This window comes from Cystoisospora suis, assembly GCF_002600585.1.
Source record: "Cystoisospora suis strain Wien I chromosome Unknown contig_1234, whole genome shotgun sequence".
NCBI classification, from domain to species: domain Eukaryota; phylum Apicomplexa; class Conoidasida; order Eucoccidiorida; family Sarcocystidae; genus Cystoisospora; species Cystoisospora suis.
In genome coordinates, this window is record NW_027154035.1 from 6126 (window position 1) to 31541 (window position 25416).

The following is a 25416-nucleotide window of genomic DNA, read 5'->3' on the forward strand; positions in this document are numbered from 1 at the left end:
GGCGTTGGCCGTCCGTCCGTAGTTCTTGCTTTGTCGGGAAGAATCGCTTTCAGGTTTGTCGTAGCACAGGAGCCTACACGCGATTCTTACATTCAGTCATGCCAGGCTCCGCACGGCTGAGCCCGAATCTTTTTTTTTGGGCGGGGGACCGTCCACGAGTGCGCTGATTTATGTGCTTAAGTCAGATTCAGTATGAGCTGCAACAGTCTCTCGGGGAGTGGAACACCGCGTCTGGAGCAGTTCGTGAAGACCAGACGGTATTGATTCAGACGCTTGTTCGGAAAACAACTGGCACACCTGACCGGCTGCCATCAGCCGCGTATGCAGCCAGGGCTGCCGTGGCCCTCGCGACTTACGACGGAGCTCAGGCTTGGAAAGCTAGGGAGATTGTACTGAAAGTAAGATGGGAAGAAGGGCTGGTACACGGCCTCTGCTTTATGCGTGGACGGGCTTCCCTCGTGTGGGTCGTACTGGTCCGTTTTACTTGCCGAACCACCGATGAGACTTTCCTGTTGACGTCATATTTGTGTCGGAGTCCATAAACATGTGTGAGCGGCTGAGCCTGCTTGCACCGATCCCAATGTAATGTCACTGGTGTTTGCAGGCTCTGGCTGCGGATCCGTCTGCAATGCAAGACTCACTGGTGGGTGTAATCCCAACTCTGCGCCTCCTTGCACAGCACGGCCTGAAACGAGAGAGTCTCTCGCGGGAATGCGGGTTGACAGTTGAGAGCCTGCAGAAGCTTTCGAGAGGACTGATGGACGTTCTGAGGGAGCATATGGACGACTTGCTCCCGGCGGAGGTACGTTATGGGTCGTGCGTATCCGCTGGTGTTCACGGCATACGCGCAGATACGAACACCGCTTAGGAGTCTCGATCGCTGAAGCGGGAACGAAGTTTACGCAGTTAGTGCCGTATGCGCAAGACAGTTCAACCTGCGTTCTAAGAGCCCGTGCTGCTTTTGTAGTCTTGATATGGCAGCGTGCAAGTAACCTGTTTATTCGTCACGACGTCGTGCAGCGACGTCGCAGATCCTGACTCCCGGCTCCGGACTAGGTGCATACAGTAGGAGCGGGAGCGCGGGCGGTCACGGGTGAATCCACGTCACTGCAGGGTCATGCCTTGCTTGTCATTCAGTCGTCAATGTTGCTTGTCCTCGATCAGCCATACAAGCTTACTGCAGCTGCATCTTGCAGGGCAAGGTACGAACAGGGCCAATGGTTGGCGTGGCTCCAGGGGTAGGAAGACGATCTTGAGACCAGGCTAGAAGCTTTAGCTCGTCTGTTGTCCCTGCCGGTTCCGTGCCTCCTCTTTGTCTTGTCACGTCTAACTGCTGTACCCCGCTCCCAAGTGCGGACCGTTCTCCCAATGCCTGCGGCGTGCAGCGGACTTCGCCGCTCTCTGTGTTGATAATGTTGCCGATGCGGAAATTGTATTTGCTGGCCTGGAAGCGTTCGCAATTGCGTGCCTTTCCGTACCCTCGCGGTTGTCTGAACTATATATACATCTCGTTCGCTCACACTTTTGCCCGGTACCCTTGCCTTCGGCGTGGTACTGCTCTACACTTGACTGTTTGCTGGTGGATGTGCCGGCTACCGCGTGTACTGCATTCTGTGCAACAGGCGTGTGCTTGCGTGGCGGGCTGCCATAACAAGTTCAACCGGAGTTAGGTGTCTGCCCATGTCGTTCAGGCTTTCGCTCTGGTTGTACCCTTGGATACCGCAGCGCTGGAGAACCCTCTGTATTCCCGATCCGCCACAGTGGCAGCTGATGTTGGTGCAGGGTACTCACCTTGTGGACTTTTGGCCAGCCAGCCCTGGATAAGCAACGAAGACCGTGCAGATCTGCAAGAGCGTCTGCTCCGCCACATCGCCACGAAGGTGCGTTCTAGAAGCGAACAGCGGAACGTGTAAATGGTGTGGCCTGTCTCCGTCGGGATGCCGCCACCCTCCACCGAGGTCCTGCCCCTTGACGCATTCCCACTCCAGCGCGACGGCGGGGAGAAAGGCTTCTGCTTGCAGAGATGAAGCGCTGCTGTCCTCCTGTTGTGTCTCCTGCTGCTGAATGCGTTAAGCACTTGCGGAGCATTCCGACAGGAGGTCTCATCGAAGTTTTATGCGCCATAGACTTGCGCCAGTTGCTTGCGGCGGACCAGCCCACTGTCGCGCTCTTCACGCGGGAACTCATTGTAAGCCTTCAGGATTTCATGCATCACCAGCAGGAATGGCGCCACGTGTCTCTCGTCCTCTCGAGAAAAGTGCAGTGTCGAAGTGTCTTGCGCCGCGATTTTCTTCGATGCCGGGGACTCTTAAAAACAAAAGTCTGATGCGCCCTTCGAGTTCTCGTCTGTCACCCTGAGTCCGCCCTCAGTTTACACTGTGTGTGTTTGGAGTGTGTCCGCGGCACAGAACACTCCGTCTGAGCAGGCAGCGTTGGTCTGTGGGCAGAAGCAGGCCAGGAGTTCACGCCGCGGCTTCACGGCTCGTAGTTTCTTACGAGATGCTTTCGGGGTTACGAAGATATGTCATATGTGTACTGGGCAAATCGTGAGCCCGAGCACTTTGTCATCAAGAGTAGGTGTTACCTGCGACAGTGGAGTAAACCCGCACCGTTGTCTTCCTGCGTTTCTTTAGCGCCCGCTTTCCTATTTTGTGGCAGGTGAGGCGCCGCCCGGGAGTGTCTTCGGACGCAGTCTTCGAGACACTTTTTCGTTCCCAGTGTTCTTTTTATGTTTTTCCCACATTGCGTGTCAGTCTCGGTTCGGCTCTGGGTGAGTGTTGCTTGGTGCCTACGGTAGCAGGGGGTAAGGTCACACCCCAGAACTGTCTGTTGTTCTCTTTGCAAAGCCGTCCTCCGACGGAGTTCGTATGTGCTTGCTCGTCTCTGCCTTTTTGAGTACAGAGCCGCAGTACAGAACTGTGTATTCCTCGCAGCCTCCGTGGGACGCTCCGTCTCTTCCTCGTTCAAAGGCAGCTTAACGTCCCTGTTCCCAAACTTACGGAAGTTCTCACAGTCTGCATTCTCAGATGCGCAGCTGTCGCAGAACAAAGCGTTGCTTCCCTGCGACAGCGCGAGGCGAACGATCTGTCGACCCGTGCAGAACTAGTTCTTTCTCTCGATGAAGTACATGCCGTTGCCGATGCCGTCGAGGACCACAACACTCTCAACGATCGTAGGCTGCATAGATCGATTGCCTGTTGGTTGAGGTCGAGAGACGAAACCGTAGTTTTCAGACACATCAGTGGGCCTCGGGCGGGAACCCGGGAACGATGTCTCACTCCTTTGTATAGCAGGCACAGCAAGTTGATCCTGGCCTTTTCCCCTAGTTGCGCTCCGTGGACGGGACGCACGTCAGCCTACTCCGCGTCGGGTGCCTGGACCAAGGATCTTCAGCGAAGAGGAGGGCACATCGTCCATCTCCCACTGTTCAGAGCTCGCTAACGTGTGCTGCGGGACTCAAGGTAGCGCAGGCGTCGCGCGTGCTATTGTCCCATACAGCCTGTCATCCCTTCAACAATCGTTCATCCGTTAGTGTGTCCAGAGTGTCGTTTTCCTGTCTTCTTTGTGGATTCTACTCTTTAGTTCTGCCCGCAGCTTTAGCGCGGCACCTGATACTCCAAGTTCCGAACAAGGAGAATGACGGCAATGCGCTCTACAGCCCCGGCCACGGCCGGTGTCCAAACTTCTTCGGATGGGCGGGAAAACGGGGAAAGCCGGGTGCCGCAGCCGCGCTATTTAGGCAAAACAGAACAAGTGCGGTTGGAGAGGAAAACTGCGGTGGGCAGCCTCCTTTGCGGGAAAGCGCAGAGGCTCTGGGGAGAGCCAGTTGGCTACGAGCTGCGTCCAGGGTCCTGTTTCAGGCCGTAGACACAGACACTTGCTTTCCAGAATTCAGTGACACGGTAGGTCGCCTGGCTCCTCACACAGAAAAGGTTTTCTTCAAGATCCGGTGTCAACCTGTGTACGATACTTCGTTTCGTCGGTGAGCCTCGTGGCAATTCCTCGCGGCGTGACGCCGCTCCGAAGTTGGGCAACCGATGCTGTTATGGGTGCTCCGGGTAACTTGTGACCACCACACAAGGTGTCTTCTCCAGTTCGAACGGTGCGCGCCGCGAATTATGCGGATGAGTTGCGCCCGTGTCTCTTTGGTCAGAGGCGCGCCTGGAATGCGGCAGAGTGAAACATCAGTGTCGATTGGCTGGCCGAGTGGGGACCGGAGAGGGGTTGCGGCGTGGTCCCGCCGGTTCTTTCGTCTTCGGCCCAAGAAGCAATCGGGACCTGAGTGAATTTGCACGTTTCTTGAGCTGTTCGTGACGCACACTTTTATGTCAGCGAGTGTGTCTGCACCACGGGTGCGCGTGACTGTTCTTTCACCTTTTGCTGGTCCGAGACGGAATGCACAGTCGGGAAGTCGCAAGACGCGCACTTTGTACAAAGCACGTCCTGTGGGTCACGACGACATAGCCTCGTCGAGATGATCGGTCCGGCGCCTTAACTAGTTAGACGCAGGACAGCCGCTACGTAAACCATAGTTGAACCATCCTCATGAAGGCCTGCAACGGAGAGGGCCGAGTGACGCGCCCAGAGCGCCCCCTGTATACAGCGGTTGAGCACCAGCTTGTCCGCACTACTCAGGTGCAGTGCTTTGGCGGGATTGTTCTGGGCCCGCCGTTCCGTTCTCGTGTGTGTGAAGGTCATGCAGCAGCTCACAGAAGCTGTCCGTCACGTGAGAAGTCAATGCACGAAGGGGAATTCGCAGGCAGCGGGTCGCATGCCGCCGGGTTGTCGGGAATCTGATCGGGGAACTCAGGGAAGACATCCACTCTGTCTTCCGGACTCATCCAGAATCCGTTCGGACACAGCTCTAAATCCTTCTACGCAGCCGCATGTCGGAGGGTCCGAAGACACAAGTGCGTCAGCCCTGCGTTTTCCCTCCGACGCTTCGGATGACAGTCGTCCCGCTCGCGTCGAGACAGCCGTCCCATCTCTGACGAGGGGGCCCGAACTGGCAGCTGCGAGCGCGAACTCTTCTCGAAGTTCTTTGCCACTGCCGGGGCCACAGAGACTCAATCCTCGGTTCGACCAGTGGGCTTCGCTAAGCGCAGATCATGTCGTCGAGCTTCTCTGGAGCTTGTGCTTCCTGCACTATCACCAAGTCGATGACAACTTCGCCACGTGCGCCGATGAACTTGTCAGGGCTGCGTTTGTCCTCCGGGATGCCGCCGCGAGACAGCTAAAGCGCGGCCGATCCGCCCTGCTCCTACGACACGTAAGTGTCGCTGAACGGTGCAGTGGAATGTAAGCGCTGGACTGCGAGCCGCCTTCTGCTGGAAACCAACATGGAAATCTGTGTGTTCATACGCGTGCTTGGAACGCGCTCTCCATTACTAAGGCGTCCTGCAGCATCGTGTGCGTGCCGGTTCTCGCTTCGCCGAGCGCAGCCCTGTCTCGGCGATCGTGCGTTTCTCTGTAAGGTCTGTGGATGGCGGCTGTGGCGTATGCCGGAGAGCGCAGTGTGTTGTCTGGTTCCGCTATCAGGTAGCGGAGAGACTCGAAGCCGAGCTTCCCACGACGGGAGGCATGAGAGACCTTTCGGATAAGACCCGGGAGCTCCTTCGTCATACGGCCCAAAGCAAAACGGGTGCCAACGGGTGTGTGAGCGAGGAGTCTCGGCTGCAGCCAATTCCGGGAGAACTTTCCTGTCCCCAGGAGTAAGACACTTCCCTTCCGGACAAATGTACTTCCGAGATCGGATCTGGCAAATACGGGTGCTGAGTAGCGCAGGCTTTCACGAACCCGGACTCGAAGAGGGCTGTGTTCAGGGAGGGCTCGTCTGTTGTTGCCTGGCCTCAGCTCGCAATCTCTGATGTGGTGCGATTTGTGTTCAACAGGTTAGGTGTCCGCGTGGCCAAGCAAAATCGCCCGTTCCAGACTGTTCAGCCGGACATACTCGTGGCTGCTTCAGACGACCACCGGAGATTCCTCAATTGTTATTCTGGCACAGAGTACTTCTCATCGGTAAAAGAATGCTCAGTCGGCTATCCAAATCCTGCGGCCGCCTCCTGTGGCAACAATGACACCGCTCACGCGAGCCTGTGGAAATCGACGACAAAAAAGAGACAGTCTTTCAAGGTAGTCGAACACTTGTTGACGGGGGGAGTATAAGCTTTTCACCTTCATGGGTGACCGGCTGGAGTTATAGGTGGTCAGTAGGCGGCCCGGGCGCGGAATGACTCGGTGCGAAGGCGAGATTTTCTTTGAATCCGATGTAGTGATATCAGACGCAGCACGTCGCTGTGATCCTAACTCGCGCGAGCAGAAGTATGCAACCGGCGAAATGAGCCAGTGGTGTTGGCTGTCAACAGGACTTGACTCCTGGCATGGGAGCGCGGGCCCTGCACGTTCTCACTGAGAGCCCCTGCGACGTACAGTGTCAGGGCGTAGGGGCGAAGACGAGCAGGTGGTGGCGGTTTGGTGAAAATTCTCCAAGAATATTGCGAGTTCAACGGAGTCGCGACAGCATCTTCGAAAGACAGGCGGCCCGGAGTGCTTTTGCTTCAGCAAGGACAGAAAATGTACGTGCATAGTCGCCCGTCTGATTCCAGCCGTCGCAGCGCCACATGAGGGGGCAGACAGTGAACTAGCACACCGATTTGGGTGAAGTGCCTCGATAGCCGCTGACCTAAGACGCCATAGGGACGAGCCCATGTGGCTTACTGGCCCTCACTTCAAAGGAAGCATGGCGCCGACTGTTCAGTGTACTCTGCGATTGTGCCTCTGTCCGGTACTGCAGAGAGCCTCAATTCTGTGTCGGATCGGAGTGTCTTGCCCAGGAAAAATAGAAGAGACAACCACGAAGCAGTCTCGGCGTAGTGGGACCTCAGTGAAGGGTCCACTGGTCCGGTTTGCATTTCTTCCTGTCGAGCTCAGGTTGTATCCCACAACAGGGAGTTCTCTAACGTGGTAAGGTTTACCTGTATCTTGTTACCGACAGCCACGTTGGACACAGCTTGGACTGAGACAAGTTATGGAGCCGGCAGGAGTTCTAATACATATTTCCGTGCAGTGATGTCGCATCTGAGACCCGCAACAGTCCAGGCTTTCAAATTTAGCTTGAAATTCGGTGTAGTGGGGGAACTTTTGTCCGGCTGTATGTGTGGTGAGTCCTGCGGGCTCAGAACACCGCCCAGCGCCTGTGTGCCGCATGACATAAATCAAAGGCCTGAGAAACAAGAAGACTAAGGTTCCAGGGATATGATGTTGGTGGCGTTCCTTCGACCCCGGGTTTCAAGGGTCGAAGGAACGCCACCAACCTCGTGTGCCTAAATACACCGGGACTGCGCATCGAGCCAATGCGGGGAGCGTCCAGTTTTTTCTGAGCTAACGGCGTACGGTTCAGGGTTACCCTAAATCCTGGAAGCGTAGGTCGATGAATTCTGGCATTAGAAGTAGGGTCCGCGTGCTTCGTTATTGCGGCGATGTCGAGTGAATGTCTTGGGTAATACCTCTAATGCGATGCGGGCAAACTTTTTGATAGGGATGCGATTCCCGGACCGGTTTCGCAGAGACGATTTGTGCACCTCGCGCAACTATTGCGATGCATCATCGAGATGTGAACTTCATGTTCTTGAGGTCGCGACAGACCGCTTTTCCAGGTCTCCGAGTTCACCGTTCAGGGCACGGCTGGTCGCCTTGGAGAGGTACCGGCGGCCTCTGCGGGACCGCGCTCCACGTCTGATGAGGCTCCACGTCACTGCTCTACGCTTCGCGAAGTGGAGTGGTGGCCGTAGACTCAAATACTGTCTCGCGATATTGTGAGCAGAGAGGTCTTACGTGTGCGACGAAACGGGGGGGGACAAAGTTAACAGGTCAGCGACCACTAATTTAGGGGAGACACGTTATCCGGACTGATTTGACCCATGGGAGCGTGTATGGCAACAGCGCACCGGTCAAGGTCCCCACCGACGCCACTTTCCAGGGAGAGAACCTCAATAACTGCCACTCAGTTCCGCCGAGTGATAACACTCCCCGCAGTGTGGACTTTCTACCGCACACTTTCTCGCTGTCTCCCGCGATGCGAAAACAAACATGTTCCTTCGAGGGTAAAGGAATAGCCGAATGAGGGTCGCTGTCAGACAGAGGAGCTAAACCAGGAGCCGATGGTTCCGAAAAGCCGAGTGTTTTGCGGGGCATCTTCATCAGTGCCGGCGGAATGAGTCGACCGATCGGCGTTTTTTTTTCGCTCGTGTTGTTTCTTGTTTTGCCTTTCCTCTTTTTTGTGAGACTTCTGAAAGCAGTAAAAAAGCACATCGCTGCTTCCATTGGCTGACCCGATTGGGTGGTTGGCAGAATCTTGACCATACACATGCAGGGATCAGTAGGCGCGAGCTTTCGTGGGCTGCGGTGGCTGCCTAAGCCGTGTCTGTACTCCTCAGCGCTGGTGCTAGTATGTAGCTCCGACGGGTGAGTAGTGCAGCGGAGCTGCCGGCCTTCACCGCAGATGCGGTCGCAGGCCTTCTCAACCCCTCTAGGCACGCTCTCCGCGAGAACTCAATCCGAGAGAAAGGGGAGGCTCCCCGCTGTTGCCAGCTTGAGGAGGGGCAAGTGGAGTGAACAAGACCGCTGATGCGAAACCCGGTGGGTGCGAAAGAGCATATACGAGGCTAATCGCAGAGAGCGAATCTGAGGACACCGCAGGCTGCGAGAGCAACCACGCAGGACGACTCAACAGATAACACGCCGAATATGTCGGACAAATTCCCCGTCCCCATATATCCTGCTCGTGCTGACAGTAGGCATTGACTGCACTGCTTGGGTTACTCCACGATGTCTCACTTCGTCTAAGCGACCCGAGCTGTTACTGACAAACTTGAGTCGAGGCGTAAGTAGGGTCGGCACTGTCTCCGGGCAGGTAGAGTGGGGCCGGAGCGAGGGTGCTCAGGAAGGTCCCTCGAGTGCCTCCCAGCTCAACTGCAGGCGGATAGCACGGACCCAACATGGCGTGAGCTCCCGTGTGGAATGCGGTCCCGCTCGCCTCGGAGTCACATGCGAGGCGCCCGATACGCCCGGGTAGTAGACTGCATCCGCAACCCATAGCTCAGACTGTGGATTCGCGCGAAACAGGAAGCTGGCTCAGTCCCTACCTTCCGGCCTTCATGGTCGGCAGAAGCCTCAATTTCCCAAGTCGTGGATGACTCTGCAGCAGCGGTTATTCCACTGGAGCTCCCAGGTGCGCCTTCTACGGAGGCGCGGCTGTTTCTGCTCCTGTTTTTTGCTCTTTGTTGCTGGTTTACGCGGATGAATTCATCAAGAAAAGGCTTCGTCATTTGGTACGTGTTGAAGACATCCCGCGCCACTGCAAAGAGCAAGTTGTCGTTCGGGGTGTTCTCGACTCCTTTCAGCACATCGTACACGCCTATGCGTGTGTCGTGACTCTCAGGGATGGTCAAATCCAATGAGGGCAGCCACGGATCCTTCTCGGATCCGAGGGGCGATGGCGGAGGTGAGTTCCCAGCTTTATCCCCCCCTCCCCCAGGCGGTGTTGCGGACAAGGCTAGAAACGGTGCAACAAACGCACTTGTCCCTGCTGGTTGTAAAAACTGAGCGAAGACTTCGGAAACGAGAGTGCCAAACAAAACTCCCGAAGCAAGTACTTGAGCGATAAACATAGCAGATAGAGGACGCATGTGTGTATGCTCTCTCAGTCGCCACGTGAACGGCGACGCTCTTTTCGTGCTCGGACAGTGAAGATGCATTTTGCGTCCAACGTGAAGGGCTTCTTTGTTGACCTTCGGGTCCTGGAAAAAAAGACAAGGACCCCGTGGTCCCTCAAAGGGGCTGTGCGGGGGACGCTAGGTATTAGCTTTGATGGTAAGAGGCCCTACTGAGTCACGGGCGAAGCTCGTGGTGGAAACAGAAAGAAGCGTTGACCTGAGCACGTCAAGCGTCGTCAGCATATAACCTCATAGGCGGCTGCTTCTCAACGCAGTGCCCGCCATCGCTCTCAAAACAGTTGAAGTACAGAGCTGACGAAAAAGCAGCTACCACAAGAGTCGAAACTTCCCACTCGGGCAGAAAAACGTCAACAGCCAGCCGGCCCTCCTCTCCCGGTTGCTCTCTTCGCCTACCAGGGAGTCCAACTGGAAGGCCTCTGCTCATTCGGTTGCTCTCAACCTTCCACGCAGTTCGGGGGTGGAAACCCTGCGCAGTGTGAGCACCCGGGGAGTTGTCAGTTGGGCAATGGGGCGCTGCTGGGACGTACTAAAGATGACAATCAAGGCCAAGAGGACAAAAGGGGCTACTTCACGTTCGCCAAGGTGCCTGCAAAAAATCTGCACAGTGCCAAAGTAGAAGGCAAGGGTCGAGTTGCTAAGCACGAAGCGTCACGGACAGTTCCGAGACAGCACTCCCTAAATGGTGTTGTCAGGTACCACAGTTTGCCACTGGACTGCTGTATTGTGTGAAAACGCATGTTCTAGTATCGAGACAGCCGAGTCGCACTATGGACCGATCTGAGTCAGCGAGGCCACACCGAAGTGTTTCCACGGTCCGTCCCCCTTCGTGTCCGTAGTCCTTTGTTCTCAAGTACGTGGTCGTTCACGCCGCCGCGACTACTCGTACTCCTGAGCAGGCCGGTGTCTGCAGGTAGACCTCTGTGGCGTCGGGGCCAAGTGGGGCAGCAACTCGGGGAACAACGCCCGAGATGTCGTTTCGAGAGCATGGGATTGCCGCGCGCTGTCTTTCTGCGATGCCTTTACCGGACGGGCATCACAGAGGTCATTGTGATGCTGCAGGCCGTGGCGTCCCGGCTACCTCTTAGAAACCGTTGCGGCCGTCTACTAGTCGATTGCCGACGAACCTCAGACGATCTGCGTGAAACGGGGCCAGCCCGTCCACACCGGACGCAGACGCCGGTGTAAAGGTATAACCTTTATGTGCCCCCGGCCCGCCAGTGGAGCAGTGAGTGCAGGCCACCATTTTTAGCAACTCGAGCGACCCGCACACAGGAGCGTCAAAGGGTGAGGAAATATCACCGCTGGCCTTCAGTACAGTGCTGTTACCGTCGTTGCCCCTCCATAAGGTCACCCTCTATTGTTCCCTGATCAGGCGCCTAACACAGTACGCTCTCAGCCCCGAAGACCACAAAAACTTTGCAGTCCACGAAGTGACTCCACCCGACCGTGCGGAGCGTCTGGAAGTGACACATGCAGCGGCTTGGCTTACTGTAAGCCAACCAAGCCTTCTTCCCCCGTTGAATGGTTGGCTGAGAATAAAGACAACGATGTGCGCGTGGTTGCTCATGTGGTGTAATCACACTTGCGCCGCCAGATCTTTTGGGTGGTGCCCGTCCAGTACACGTCAGCGCGCCACACAGGAAGGACTGGAATTGAAGGATCCCGGGAGAGGTAGGGAACGTGCGCCGGGAGAGTATTTACCAAGCGGGGAAAGCTGCCTAACTACTCACCAGCAGATCTGTCGGGTTTCAAGAGACACCGGAGTACCAAGAGTGATCAACGCCGCTACTGAATGCTCCCGGAGATGCTCGTACGACACTCAACAAAGCCTCTGTCTGCAGCGGCTTTCTTGATTCGTGTGCCACTGAATGCGTATTCGCTGATTCTCACTCCTCACACAAAGAGATGGTCTGGACGAAGTGGGCCCTCGCCACACAGAGTCGGTCAATGAGAACCCCAAGCACTGTACTTCCCCTTGGGTGGAGGGATACTAGTTCTTCCCCGTTTTGCAAGGTGTTTCGAAACCCTGCAACGAACTGCCCAAGTCAGACTTCTGGCCTCGCAAGCGTCGGCGTCCGCTTTCACGAGTTTTTCTTTCTTAAACTCAATAGTAAACGGGAGCCGTAACTGTAAGAGAGTGACTCGCGACTATGGGTCCGACCACCGCCCCCGCCAGACTCGCGGGCGCGAAGCCCCATACACACAATTTCTGGCTTCTGGAAATGCAGCGGTGCCACGCCGAATCCGACGGACTACGAGAAGAGCAAGTACTCTGCTGTTGTGCTTCGTAGCTGCGGCGGCACGGAAAATTTCCACACAGGGGAGGGAAGCAGGGCTGCCGGCCGTCTGAACAGGCCAAAACCGGTCCCGAAAACTGCGTCCTCTGCCGACCCCGTGTTCGTAAGCGGCCAGACCGACAATAGGCAGTCTCTGCCCCTCCTGGTCGTGTAAGATGGCAGCGCGGATATCCCCGTCTGGGCGACAGTCGACACTTGCTGCATATCGAACAGAAAAACCCGGATGCCTGGGACTTCCACGAGGACATACGCAGGCACGTGTGTTTCAGTGACATGGGAGGTTGTCTTTCAAGCGCGCACATTTCACCACCTGCTAGGCTGCAAGCAACGCACGAAGGTAGGAGCGGCGCTGCACCGTTATTCTACTAAGCATTCCACCGGTGTTACATGGTGGGTTTTTTTTTGACCGGACCCAGGACGGCCATACCCATGGACCTATACTGTCATAGGGGTCGTGTCTTGCACGCTCAGCCTATTATTTGGGAACCCCCACCCATTGCACTTGGACGCACGCGAACCCGAAGAGTTGGCACCAAGGACAGTTGCCGACAAAACACTCAGAGAATATCAATCAGTCAATCACAGCAGATCCCGAGACACCTTCTTTTGCACCTGCAACTCTCTGCCTACTCTTTTCGTAAGTATTTTTGCGCTGCGACGTGCACGTCATTTCAATACCTTCATTTCCGGCCTTCTCTTCCTGACTTCTCGTGTCTGCATCCTCTCCCTCATCGACTTTCCGGGGTTTGGACCGTGTGGCCCCTTTCTCTGGCGGACATAATGGGGCGCTCTCCCGTTTTTTCTTTAGCTCCTTCACTACTGCCTCCTTCTGCTCTATTGCCTGCCAATACCACCGCAGCAATTTGGCAAGCCACCACACAAACAGCCATATGAAAACGGCGGATAGGGTGATCCAGAAGTTCCTCTGGTGACGGAGTACTTGTGCCTGGCGGCGGACATCGAGGCTGCCCACGCTCCCGGGCGACGTATGTGCACCTGGGTATCTGCCTGCAGAGCTCAAGGGGAACCCTGTCCACTTGTCTGGAGAATCCAGGCTTATTCCGACGCCTGCGTGTGAATAATCCTGATTCACGCGGATCCATGTATGAATGAAACGACACAAAGAATAAAAGAAAAACGTAGACGAAATGCGAAGAGAAAGCCGACTTCCAATCGACAACTGTAGGCAAGAAACCGAGATGCAGGCCCGCTGAATGAACTGCATGGGAAGACACAGGAGAAAGGCGAAGATCCCGCCAAGGGGAAGAATGAAGTAAGCAATTTCCTTCATTTCCGCTGGAAGCCCGGTGTGCTCAATTCGAGTGTGCGGACGAAAATGTAAGTGAGAAAAGGGAGAAAGATCTTCAGCAGACGACTGACCCAGCAGTCAGCCAGTGAACCATGGCTTTATGGAGGCAGACGCGAATACTCCGTACCCAGGCGAAGCTCCTGAACTCCGAAATAAACTGGAAGAGACGTGGCGGGTCCTTGTCGGGGAAGAAGATCGGGCCAAACCCGCATGCTTATTAAGGGCTCAAAACGGAGAACTCACAGCAGCGTCGACGTGTCTTCTCGTAGCGGGAAACGGTCGAAGCCGAAGCCCGCACAAACGCATCCACAGACATGAGACTCGTGCCACGGTAGGGTGTGCGATGGACTGCAGAGAGCTGAAGGGGGCGGCAGTGAGAATTCTCTTTCCTTGGACTAGACACAACCGTGCTCGGCTAGAAAGCGCGGGCTACAAAGTCGCCGGGAGGAGCATTCTCAAAGCAGCCACAACAAATAACGCAGTAAAATCGCACGAAGCGTATGACCCCCAAATCCAGAACCACTGTATGGATGAAACACTACGCGACTGCCACAGTTGCACCACTTAGTCACACCAGATTACGCACACGCCTTTGGTAGGTTGCATGGGAGGCGTCGCAAGAGCAGCTTGTCAACCTGACTGCGGTGCATCCACCTCGTTCCGTGCTCCGTTGCAGCGGTTCTTACGTTCCGCGGTATGAAAAGTTCTTATTACGCAGCTCGGGGCGATCCAATATGAAAGGGTTTCGCCTACGCGTCGCCTCCGGGGTTAGCCGTTTTTTTTTACTCACAGGTGTTTGCAGAAGGTCGCCACCTTTCATAATATTCCCTTTAGTTGTGCCTGTCTTGCAGTGGTAGCGCAAGGCATGCCTGCAGCTTGACCAAGCGCGCATGCATACCACAAGCCGGAAATAGAAAATCTGTGGTTTTGGGTTCGCTGCCAACGTGGATGGACCAGTAATGCGGAATCAGTTTGCGGGAGTGTTTTTGCGCTTGTGTCCGTTACAGCTCTGCCGTCTGCTCCTCGATATTGCCTGTGCGTTTTTCTCAGTTCGTAGTTTCCGAAGCTTGAGGTTGGGGTGTCGCCGGGACACGTCTCACTGCGCTGTCCGAGTTTAGGGGTATTGCCGGGCAGTCGACGGAAAATGTCTAGGCTCGTCGGATGCTGCAGCCTTCAGTATCCGGTGATAGTGTGCACCCGTCTAGAGTGGCGACCGATAGCAGTGAGAGGACTAGTAGTCTCCTGTTACCCTCAAAATGTTTCTCAGCTCGCTGTAGGAACCTGCGAACGCATTTCAGTCCAGTGAGTAGCCGTCTAGGTCGGCATGTTGAGGGAGACGGCGCCTCTCTTGACTGGCTTTTTTATTGCGTGCCATGAAGTCAAGAAGACCTCTCCCCCCTATACTTCGTACTCGAGGAACGTAGCAGACCTCGTTGTAGCGCAGCGTCGTGTGCTTCCGATGAGAAAGTTGAGTGGAGGCCGTGATTTCGGGTCCTTGCCAGACATACGGGACACCGGGACTGTTGACCTAGTTGCGGGGAGGGGACTGGCCTAGATCGAAGAACGCCTTCCTATTCAAGTATTTGTCGTCCCCGTATTGCCAGACACATCTCTTTGAAGCATGTCGTTCCCCCTATGCGAGCGGCGAGCAACGACGGCTTGTCTGTGAACTTCTGAGGCAGTAAGGTCTGTACGACATGACGGACTCATCTACAAGTCTCGGGCACTGCCAACAACCTGCTTCTACTTCCCAAGCTGCCGGTGTCCATCCCGACTCCCGCTACAGCAAAGGCAGATGCTCTGTCTTCGAAACTGGTGGCAGAAAAACAACGTACCGAAAAGGAGTCGACGATCCAAAGGCCAGAGTACATGGTGCAGGGAGAAAGGATGTGCACCAGGGTTGGCAGAAAGAAGGAGGTAAACCTTGTCCGCGTAGGGTAATTCTCAATGAAGACTCGTTTCTTCTCCAGGTGTCGGGCCCGAGTGACAATGTATCAAAGTCAGAGAACGCGGCAGGGGTTAGAGGCGCTGCAGGCGTTCGTCTTCGTCGCAGCGTGGAAGAGACCAAACCCTTACCCCAGAAGACGGATAAGACAGACTGCCGTTCACGGACCAGGTCGTCTGGGGTGGACTCGGTTCGAGGCATCGCCGCGAAGGACTCGCATATCTCCTCAGATCGAGGAGGAAACAGCCATGTTAGGCACTCCCGGGGACGCACCACGCAGCCCTCACAGGGTCCTGGTGGCTCGGAAAGGAAGAACAGCACGCCAAGAAGCGACGGACTGTGTTCGCATGTCCCGGCGACCGAGAATAAGATGGTTTGTCTGGTCCCAGACATTCCTTTCTTGCGAGGAAAGAGACGAAGGACGGATCTAGGTACCGGAGGCAAACGACCTGGAAACATTCAAGAACACTCTCAATCCCGGGGCGAGGGGAGAGGACGATCTACGTCTATGCCCTCTCTCACTGATGAGCTGCCCGACGATATTCTCTCCGAAATTCTTTGCTACCTCCCTTTTACCGAGGTAGGGACCACAATTCCCCTTGTGTCCCGTACCTTCTGTCGTCTCGCTCTTCATCCTTACATCTGGACTTTCTTCTACGCGAGTGCGTTCTCTCCGTCAACCCCTTCTGTACGGCGCGGGAACGTTGAAACTCCTGCATCGCCCTCGCAGACCGTTGTTCAGTCGTCCTCCGTCCGGGAAGTGACGCCTTTTCCTCTCTCAGACACTGCGACTGGAATGGTTGGAAGCGAAACCTCTGGATCCAGCCCAAACTCCACCAGCCGGGCTGTTGAACAGCTTGCGCCGGCGGCAGGTGTTGACACTGAAGCCAGGGAAGACTCAATCTCTCTAAGCGGCTCTTTCCGAGGAGCGTCGTTCAGTGAAATGACAATAAACCACATTCAGACGCGACAGTCCAACAGTGGCCGGGTTCTTGCAAGAAATCTCAGCTCTTCCCGCTGTCGCCCGTACTTCCCAACCTACCGAGAAAAGAATGCTTCAGCTGCAGCCGCATTTGCTGCAGCGGCAGAAGAGATTTGCTTTGTAGAAATGGAGGCGGCGTTGAGGCTCGAGCGGGAGAAGTCCGCTCTTCTGTTGAGGCAGTCCGTGAAGAAAAGAAGGGCAGACGGGTATGGGCGGCAAGATGAAAAGGGAGGCGAGCAGACTTTACCGCCACGCGCGGTCTCAGCGTTCTTGGCTCAGTGTCATGTGCACAGACTCCAGAGACTGCACGCACTGAGAGAGAAGCAGGAGATGCTCAAACAGCAGAAAGCCGCTGGAGGAGTGACAGAAGTCCGTCCAATGACGGCGGATGTTCATGCAAGGTCTGCATTTTCTGGAGTTTCGCTCCACCACCTACGGGGGGCGGGGAGGCAGCCGGGTAGAAGGGAGTCTGTGAGACGACGTGGTGGCGAACAAGGGACGTGGGGGCAAGCCAGCCTCACAGGAACTGCAGGATTGTGGCCTACCGGAAGCAGGCATGCTCTCTTTTCTGGTGAGGGTCCTTCCAGTCCGTCTACCTTTTCACGCTTCTCACTAAACGACTATCTGTTCTTTCAGGAAGGTGATCGTACTCATACCTGTACAGCTTCAAGTCATCGTCAGACGCCGCCGTCGCAGAATCAAGTAGGAGCAGGTATTGCTATGAGGACAGCCAGTGACGGGCGTTTCAGCAATGACGAATGCCAGGTCGTTTCACCGTCGTCGCGTCTTGCTTCTCCTCAGGCTCCTCTTCTTTATCGGTCGTCTGAACATCCTGTTTCTGGGTCCTCTTTTCCGACGTGCGACCGTCCTACTGTTGCTTGTCCCCTCCCGGCTGCTCACACCGCTCGCGGGCGCGTGAGCTCTTCGTCTCCTGGGTGTGCAGCTCCGAGTTCCGATTCTTCACAGGTACACGAGGCTGTGCAAGTCGCTCAAATAATGGGTTCAAGGGTGGCTATACAACCAGAAACTACCGCGTTCCCGGTACTGCAGCAACTCACCGCCCCAAGTTACTCGGCAGCAGCAGACTCCTCGGGAGCAGGACAACTGAAGACTTCTCAGGAAGAACTTTTAAAGCAGTCTGGTAGCTGTAGTGAGAAGGGGGCGCTCCCCGAAACACTGGTCAAGACAGAGGAGACAGCAAAAGCGGAGCACGGGCGGCAGGAGAGCGTGACGGCTGTGACAGTAAGCAAGGGAGCGCCACCCACTGGGTCAGATGAAGATCAAATCGGAAGAGGCGGCATCTGCAAGGGTGAAGAGGGGGAAATGGATGAGGGCGAGTTTATCGAGTTGGTTTTTGGATCTTCCTCTACGCCTGCACCTTCATTCCGTCGTGCACCTGGGACGGGGTTGCAGCGTTCTTACTACGCGGCTGACCTGTCGCAGCCCAAGGCGGCTCTCGCGCTGCCCCCCACGTCCCCTTTAGCGTCCCGGCAGGGACTGCCCTGTGCCGGCACCAGCCTGTTGCCGGGCCAAAAGGAAGACACAGGAAGGCTAGGAGCAAAGGTACTACACGACGGAGTAAGCAAATCGCAGGTGCAGCAAGACTCCTCTCTACCCTGGGAACAGCAGCGCGCCTGCGAGAGCGTGGCGTCACCGGGCGACCCAGTCACCGGCACAGGAAATTCTTCCGCAGCAGACTACGCCGCTTCGCTCTTCGCGCAGTCTCCCCCCCGGAGTCTGGAAGACGCTCTCGGGCTGTGGGCTCGTGCCTGGGAAGATTACAATCGTTTGTCACGTCAACGAAGTCTTGCTGGTCATGAACTAACATATTGCCCGGCTGCGCGGAGTAGCGAGGGAGCTCACGAGGAGGCGTGTCGTAGCCGGGAAGAGGCACCGAGTAGTGGAAGCGATTTACACCCAGGGCCGCCGCCGGCTGGGACAGCAGATGCCTTCGCTGAGTACATTAGCACTGGAGCTGAAGAACGCGCAGACGTCGAGCGCAAAAACGGTGTTAGTAGCAACGGCAGATTCCGGGCTGACAGCCGGGCCCGGGAGGCGAGAGAGAGCAGCAGACAGGTGCACGCTCCTTGCAGTACGCCTGTGGACTCGTGCATACGAAAGAACGGAAGCAGCCTCCGCTCACGCGGTTCCTCAACACCGTGTACTGCGCCCTGGCGCTCTCCCCATGTTTGTCATGGGCGGTCCTGCGACATGTGGGAACTACCGCAGTTTGACTTGTACTTGTGCAGAGACTCGGGCCAGTCCCATTGCTGCGGAGCCCGGTGCGATCGACTAGTCCCATCCGACATCGACCTCGGCTTCCTGGTGTGCCCTGTTTCAGGCCTCATGGTAGATCCGTCGTTGATTAGCGCGTGGAAAGCGAAGGAGTGTCAGAGCTCCTCGCGCTCTGGGACTTCTGTCTTCTGCGTAGGACGAAAAACGGTCGAGAGTGGAGACCGGACATCTGCATGGGAAGCAGGCGGAGACTGGATCCCGGGCGAAGCCGTCCCGGAGGATAAACGAGAAAGAAATGGTCGTCAATCGCGGTGGAAAGATCTTCGATTACGGTCCGCGGAGTTGATGAATGAACTCATGGGAGCAACATACGCCCATGAACAGCAGCAGGGAGGAACAGAGGATGACGCCGATGAGATGGCGGGCATAGGAGGCATGTGGGGACGGTTCTGGGCTGCAGGCTATATGGCTGAAGACGAGAGCGAGCTTCCGAAACTCAAAAGGTGCAAGTATCCATGAGTACAGGGAGCCGGCAAGTCAGGGGGTGGCGTGTTGCTGTGCGTTTTTACTGGTTCTCCCTGAGAAAAAGAACTTCAGGAACGCCCGTGGTATCTGTTTCGGTGCTCCGTCATTGGTCCACGCCGGGCGGTTCTCCCAAGCCGTGTTCGAGCGGCTGTACGAACGGTAATGTGTACACGCCCGCGCGGACAGAGCAGTGGCCACGTGGGTGGCGCCGTCCGGCAGCGGCAGAACCAGGAATACGGAGGCTGAGTACGAAAACAGGAAGCAGAGAACCGTTGCTTTTCGGGCTCGACACGTCGTGCTTAGGCGGCTTGTTGCTCGTACTGGATTTTCGACCGTACAGGAATTCCGTGCGCGTGGATCGCTCCAGTCAGTGGTGTATTGTCACACAAGGTCGGATCGAGTCGGTGGAGGCAGCATCAGAATCGCAGATCAGTCGGGAGTCATCGCGTGGATCGCGGTGCCTGCCCAGGATACGTAAGAAACGACGGCTGTACCCGCAGTTCTGCGCACCCAGCTAGAGAATGCCGGAGGATGCTTAAGCTGCCGGTGAATCAGAGCGGTGAACTTTGCGGAAGCGTGTCAGAGGGCGCGTCTTGAACCATGTCGGAATGGGGCTGCAACGAGACGCTATTTGCTCTCGGTTTCCGGAAAGGTACCGAGACGCTGTTAAGAAAAGAAAACGCGATGGAGATTAACTCAAGTGTACGTCAGCAAAGCTGTGCAAAAAGGCTGTTTGTTTGCTCCACATAGCGAGGTACGGCACTCAACGTCTGCAGGCGCGGGCCGCGGGGCTTTTCATTGTTGACCAGCCTGGTGACTGCTTTCGCGCTTGTAATTTCGTTTTGACAAGTTCGATGAGTCTGCTTTCGCATGGGACCTGACTGAAGTGCTGCGTGGGTGCGCGCTCATTCACTAGAGCTCTCTCGAATTAGTATGGAGAAGACTTTCAGCGTCCAATCTGTCTTGCCTGCCTCACTGTTTTGCCCGGCGTCCTTCTGAGCTAGTAAGGCTAGGTAAGTGGACTTCCTATGCTAGGGTCGGGTCGTGGCACCTCCGCAATCCCTCGTAGCCCGAGGGTGAAGCTGTTCAAGCAAAGCAGTCCTGTCCGATGTGCAATAATCCAAAGTTTTGCAGAGCTGGGCTGGGAAGATTTTCAGCCCAGCAGAAGGAACAGACGCGCGTACACACACGGGGCGGGTCTGAGAGAGGCGCGCCACTTTCCAGTTTGGGAGATACTAAAGGCAGTCTGTCTATCAGCCGGTACCTGACCTCTCCGGTCAAACCTGCTTGAGCCGGAGTGTGGTGTTTGAAACAGGGCAGTCAAAAGGAAGTACCCCCTCCAGCCCTTTTGACACGTCGTCACCCTAGCAGAAGGGGAGCCGCTTTGTCAGCGTTCGCGTCAAGAGTAAGACCTTTCTCCCACCGCCCCCCCTCTTCCTTTTCTCGACAGAAGAGAACACGAAGTCTTTTTCCTTACGAAGGCGCGTGTAAACTCCGGGGAGCAGATCTTACGACACCCGCGGGAAGCCTGCTGTGTTTACGCTTGGCTGGGAACTTCGGACACTGCCGGTGACGGCAACCCACCGAGCTTCATGTACTGAAAGACTCACACGCTGTTCATTACTGGTGTTTCAGGCGCCCCAAAACTGAAGGCAGGCAGACCACGTCTTTTGCATTAGCCTGCCAACTAGGGCCGTATCCTCTGTACGGCCTGCTCCCCGTGTCGGGAAGAGACACGCAACTGGCCTTCTCGCGGTGACCGAAGCTTCTGTTTTCGAACACTTTGCGGTCCTAGCAGAGAGCTTCCGAAAATCCCCTGCATTCCCTTTTAGAGTCGGCAACGGCGTCTGTGGGGGTGCGCGCTGCTACGGGGCGTCCCAATTCCGCCAAAAGCATTTCAACTCCAGGGTACACGTCGACACTAACGTTTGGCCTGCCTACACGAGGAAACAAGTGGATAGAAAGACGGTACGGAGATACTGAAGCCGTATCCTCTGTCTTGACACGTGAACTAGTACCTGTCTGCTCTTCATGGACCGATAGAGCTACCGGGGTCAGTACCAGTACCGCTACTACTACTACTGCTCGTGCTGCTGCTGCTGTCACTCGATCCCGAAGAACCGCTTGAGCTGCTGGAGCTGCTTGAGACAGTCGAGCCGCTGCTCGCGTTACTGTCGTTCCGGCTCCGATCATTGTTCCAGGACGCGTAGACGGGCCCTTCCAAGGCTTTGTCGTCTCCGTCATCGAATATTCCTTCCTGCGTCCTTGGCACATCGAAATCGGTAGCTCCTCTTCCAGCAGAGCTTCGTTCACGACCACGACGTGAACGCATGATTAAGTAACCTGCACCGCACAGGAGCAGCAACCCTCCTACAGACCCAGCTACAGCTCCAAGAATTGTCCCCGTGTTTCCTGAGTTCTCTTTTCTTGGGTTGTCTTCTCCACTCCCCCCAGGCTGGTCGGTGTTCCCCCCACCACCACCTTGGTTGCTGCTGTTTTCGCCCGGACTTGAGCTCTCGCCGCTGTCAGGGGAAGGGATAACAGGCTTTTCGGGGGCTTTGTCGGTACAGCCAGGCGGTACGCAGTCGGCTTCAGTTACGCAAACAGCTTGACGCGAGGTGTACCTCAGCACGAAGCCAGGCTTACAACTGCACGAGTAAGAAATGCCATCCTTGACGCAAGTTTCTACGGCCTCGGGAGGCCCGCACGGCGATACGTCGCACGGGTTGAAAGGCTGACAGCTTTTTTGCCCATTCCCAACAGCTGTGAGCTTGTATCCTGGATTGCACATGCACATGTAGTCCGTGCTTCCCGAGACGCAAGCTGCGACGGCGGCATCGGCGCCGCAGGGACTCAGCGTGCACAGATCCACGCACATCGGCCTCTTGCCAGCTCCTTCGAACAGCGTGTAGCCTGGATCGCACTTGCAAGTGTAGTACGGAGCTTCTTCTGTGTTCAGGCAAACTCCATTGCCGCATAAGTTGGTTTTCTCGCATTCCTTTGCAGTGCAGTTCCCCCCTTTGCCCACGTAAGGTGGAGTGCAGTCGCAGTATACCCCGCCGTGACTGCCGCCCACAGGGACGCACTTAGCATTTGGACCGCATTTCCAGCACTGCCCTGCCTTCGAGCACCTACCGTGTGAGTACGCTTCCAGATACTGAGTCTGGCTGGAGCAAAAGAAGGGCAAATTAGTACAAGAGTGCTGCTGCACGCTGCAACAATACCCTGTGGGGCAGTATCCTCCGGTCTCCTGAAGCACTGCATTAAAGTAGGGCCCACAGCCTTCTCCTTCTTGGGCATTCCGACAAGCCCACTCCGCTGTCACCGGTAAAGAAGACCCTTGCCTTGAAGCTATCGCATCTGTATCAGAAGCATGTGGCGCCGGCGCCTTTGATCGATGCCCCACTTGCAAGCCCACCACCGGTAGAGGATGCGACATGAAGACGGCCGGGCCCAAGACAGAAGCGATGGCGGCCAGACGCAGAAGAATTCCGGCCGCTGCCGCCATGGTCTGCTGAGCATACATGGGCCGAGCTTATGGCATTCCAGATCGGCCGTCTGGCGGAGTGGGCGTAAGGAACCAGGAGGCCGACCGGGCCCAGTGTAGCAGGAGCAAGAACAGTGACTTGGACAAGTTCTGGAGAAATACTGGTCAGCAGTGCGGGTGCGGCGACATCCAGACAGTCAGGCACAAGTCATTCTCACGAAAGGAGCAGGTGAGCTCCTTGTGATCTCCACGCGTTGCAGACTGCTTCTGTGCGGTCAGCATTCAGCATTGCTGTCGAAGAAGGGGAAGGTGGCTGCAGAAAGGAAACAATCCGGCCGCCACTCGGTAAGGGAGAGTTCCCGGATGGCTTAGGCGAAGGTGGGTGACGAAGACACTTAAAAAGACGAGGACCGACTAAGAGGCACAAAGTACGGCACAGAATCAAGTATGTTCAGGATTCGAGGGTTCAAGGCAAAAGCACTGCACTAGTGAGCTTCATGTTGTGGAGCGACGCTTGCAGCCCTGTGAGCAACGCGACAGCAACCGCCGTGCCTACAAGAAGCTTCGAAAAAAGCCAGAGCAACGGCTCACCAATACAGTGTACGCGTGAGCCTCCTATAGAGTAAATCGTCTCGAGACCCGCCTACCGTACTGGACCTACGGCGCAGCGGAGTCGGCTCGTGACGTCTGGAACCACCGCAGCCTTCGTGGACCCGCAGAGGCGACTTGAATGACGACAAGACCCGTCTTTCATGCAAAATTTTTACACGGATCACAAGGGGTATCGCTACGCCAAAAACTCGTTGTCAGTTTCGAAACAACAATCGACAGTTTGAGTGATAAGGCTTCCGCGCTCGAACAGGTCGCATGTCAAATGCCCTTGAGGCCCTGGCCTGGGTCGGGTGTCACGGTCGTATGGCCGGTAGCTTACCATGGGAGTAGTGGGGTTAAGCCCGTTGCGCTGGTTTTTCCCGCTAGCCAAGTCGGCCTGGTGTGCGACCATACTTTCTGCTGAAGCAATCTGCAGTTTTGCGGGGGCTGTCGACTTCTCCTCTCGGTTGCTGTGTTGGCCTGATAGTCGGTTCACCTATTGCGGACAGAAGGGCGGCTGTCCATGCGTCTTTTTTTGGCGAATGTTTCAGGGTTGCCGAGCTCGCTGAAGAGCGGTTCGTTACCTTGGGCAAGTGAGGCCCGTGGGTGCGGCGCCCCTCCATTTCAGCCTCCGCGGGTTGTCAGTGCTTTCAGAGGACGCGGTGTCCCTTCTTTCTTCCAGTGCCCGGCTGGACGCAGCGACAGGGCCCATCTGCAGGCTGGTACCCGATCTTGCATTGGGCAAGAGCGCTGACGGATACGGAAGATAGTCTTCCGTGGACGGAGGCCACCAGTGTTCTTCCAGTGGCCGGGCAGTCTTCCTGCGCCCGACTGCAGATTTCGGAGATACCGCGGCCCAAGAAGGACAGAGTAACTCTCCGCCTCCGTTAAACTAAGGAGTTTCCTACACGAGTGCGGCAATCTGTCTCGTCTGCCAATTCACTGTTGACGTATGCCTCACTCCCCTGTAACTGGCCCCTGTTATCTGGCCGATAGACCTCTATACACGTCCGCATTTTGAATGCAGTATGGACAACCTGCAAGCGACAACGGCGGTGTGATGCTCTGTCGATTTTCCATTTCTGCGACACCCTGGGTGAATCCGGGTTGTTTGGGACAGGGTAACTGACAATTCATGTCTTCTTTTCAACGCGTAGCGCGTCATTTCTTGTGTTAAACGTAGCAATGACCCCTCTACAAGAGTTGACTGAGAGACCACGCGCCGCGGGCCCCGTGAGGGCTTTGGTATGTCTCTCCGACGCCATCTGCCGGCAGAGAGCGTCGTCGGAAAGTCCTCCGCGCGTCCGAGAGACGCTATGTGTGCTGAGTCGTGGGTCGCTCCGCGGCTCAAGAAGGTTCCGGCCGCAAGGAAAAGAATGGGAGGGCGCCGACCCCCAGGCAGTGGCCTTGAGCCGGTTACTTCCGCATCGCCTTTGCGCCAGAAAGAACAGGGCAGTCAGCGCGAGGGGAAGTCTGCTCACACCGTTAGCAGTTCTCTCGTGCGCAATTTTCCTGACACTGCACAGCAACTTGTTCAGCTCAATATGCATAGGCGCTGCCGGTGTCAGAGTTCTCGAGGTAGCCCGCCAAGGCGCGCTCAGCTCGACGGCTGCCGCGGAGCACGGGCAGGTTCCGCAAGACGCTCCGCTGCCACCCCGGGCAGCGTGGCTGTGCCGTATGGCATACAACGGTGAGGGATGCGGGTCGGCTGTCAATGCCGCTTTGGGTACGTCAGGTGCTTTTTGCGACAAAGATCAGTGCTGCCCCATCTCTTCGTCGAAGTGCACCAACACATCAGGTTTCTGTGTGGACAGCTCTTCCCTTCAGCAGGGCCATAGCTGGGGCAAGTGCAACCGCACGCAGTGCGCACGATGCGGTCCGAATGCGTCATGCGCCTTCGTTGCGTCGACATCGCTTACACGGGGTGGAGTGTACTGCAAGTGTGACCCGCCTTTCGTCGGTACCGGTGCCACGTGTGAGATGGAGGCCTGTAAAGAAGCAAACCCGTGCGGCAGTGGCACTTGCGTCCCGAGTACAGAGCCGGGCCGTCAGTACAGCTGCCAGTGCAATCCCGGCTACGTGGAAGTAATGAGCGGAGTGGCGACGTCACATGCGACATGTGTAAATCTCTGCGAGCACAGCGGCTGCTCGCAATCGCCTGGCGTGGAGGCATGCATTGGTGGAGTGAACTCACATCTCTGCATCTGCAAGCATGGCTATCGACTGTCCGTTGACAGGTCCACTGGAAGTACGCAGTGCGTGCTGAATGACCCATGCTCTATCTTTCCCTGCGGAACCAAGGAGGTGGTGG

General features: G+C 56.2%; 6 protein-coding genes across 6 annotated transcripts in view; 3 read left to right on the top strand and 3 right to left on the bottom strand.

The window, feature by feature from the left end:
* CSUI_002908 (uncharacterized protein) overlaps positions 1–7078 on the top strand; it is a 12450-nt gene extending 5372 nt beyond the window's left edge. Inside the window, exons 4-12 of the mRNA XM_068063107.1 lie at positions 182–398; positions 605–802; positions 1692–1880; positions 2075–2188; positions 2902–3172; positions 3583–3902; positions 4694–5269; positions 5539–5711; positions 5892–7078. Coding sequence (XP_067924910.1) covers positions 182–398; positions 605–802; positions 1692–1880; positions 2075–2188; positions 2902–3172; positions 3583–3902; positions 4694–5269; positions 5539–5711; positions 5892–6165 — 2332 coding nt within the window. The 3' untranslated portion in view covers positions 6166–7078. The remainder of the gene's footprint in view (positions 1–181; positions 399–604; positions 803–1691; positions 1881–2074; positions 2189–2901; positions 3173–3582; positions 3903–4693; positions 5270–5538; positions 5712–5891) is intronic.
* Positions 7079–7813: 735 nt separating this feature from the next.
* CSUI_002909 (uncharacterized protein) lies at positions 7814–10410 on the bottom strand. The gene is made up of 2 exons (XM_068063108.1): positions 9144–10410; positions 7814–8287 (listed from the first exon to the last, which is right to left on the bottom strand). Exons 1-2 carry the CDS (start codon positions 9753–9755, stop codon positions 8132–8134), a joined length of 768 nt encoding a protein of 255 aa, XP_067924911.1. The 5' UTR covers positions 9756–10410; the 3' UTR covers positions 7814–8131.
* A 2043-nt stretch (positions 10411–12453) lies between these two features.
* Positions 12454–14167, bottom strand: CSUI_002910 (b-cell receptor-associated 31-like protein). The gene has a single exon (XM_068063109.1). The coding sequence runs from the start codon at positions 13320–13322 to the stop codon at positions 12603–12605; it is 720 nt and encodes a 239-aa protein (XP_067924912.1). The 5' UTR covers positions 13323–14167; the 3' UTR covers positions 12454–12602.
* Positions 14168–14317: 150 nt separating this feature from the next.
* CSUI_002911 (f-box protein) lies at positions 14318–20023 on the top strand. The gene has a single exon (XM_068063110.1). The coding sequence runs from the start codon at positions 15038–15040 to the stop codon at positions 19019–19021; it is 3984 nt and encodes a 1327-aa protein (XP_067924913.1). The 5' UTR covers positions 14318–15037; the 3' UTR covers positions 19022–20023.
* Positions 20016–23383, bottom strand: CSUI_002912 (egf family domain-containing protein). Its single transcript, XM_068063111.1, has one exon. It carries the CDS (start codon positions 22551–22553, stop codon positions 21057–21059), a length of 1497 nt encoding a protein of 498 aa, XP_067924914.1. The 5' UTR covers positions 22554–23383; the 3' UTR covers positions 20016–21056.
* Positions 23271–25376, top strand: CSUI_002913 (egf family domain-containing protein; the record flags this gene model as incomplete). Its single annotated transcript, XM_068063112.1, has 1 exon — positions 23271–25376. A coding segment is annotated over exon 1 (1086 nt), but the record flags the coding sequence as incomplete, so codon positions are not given.
* Positions 25377–25416: the final 40 nt, after the last annotated feature.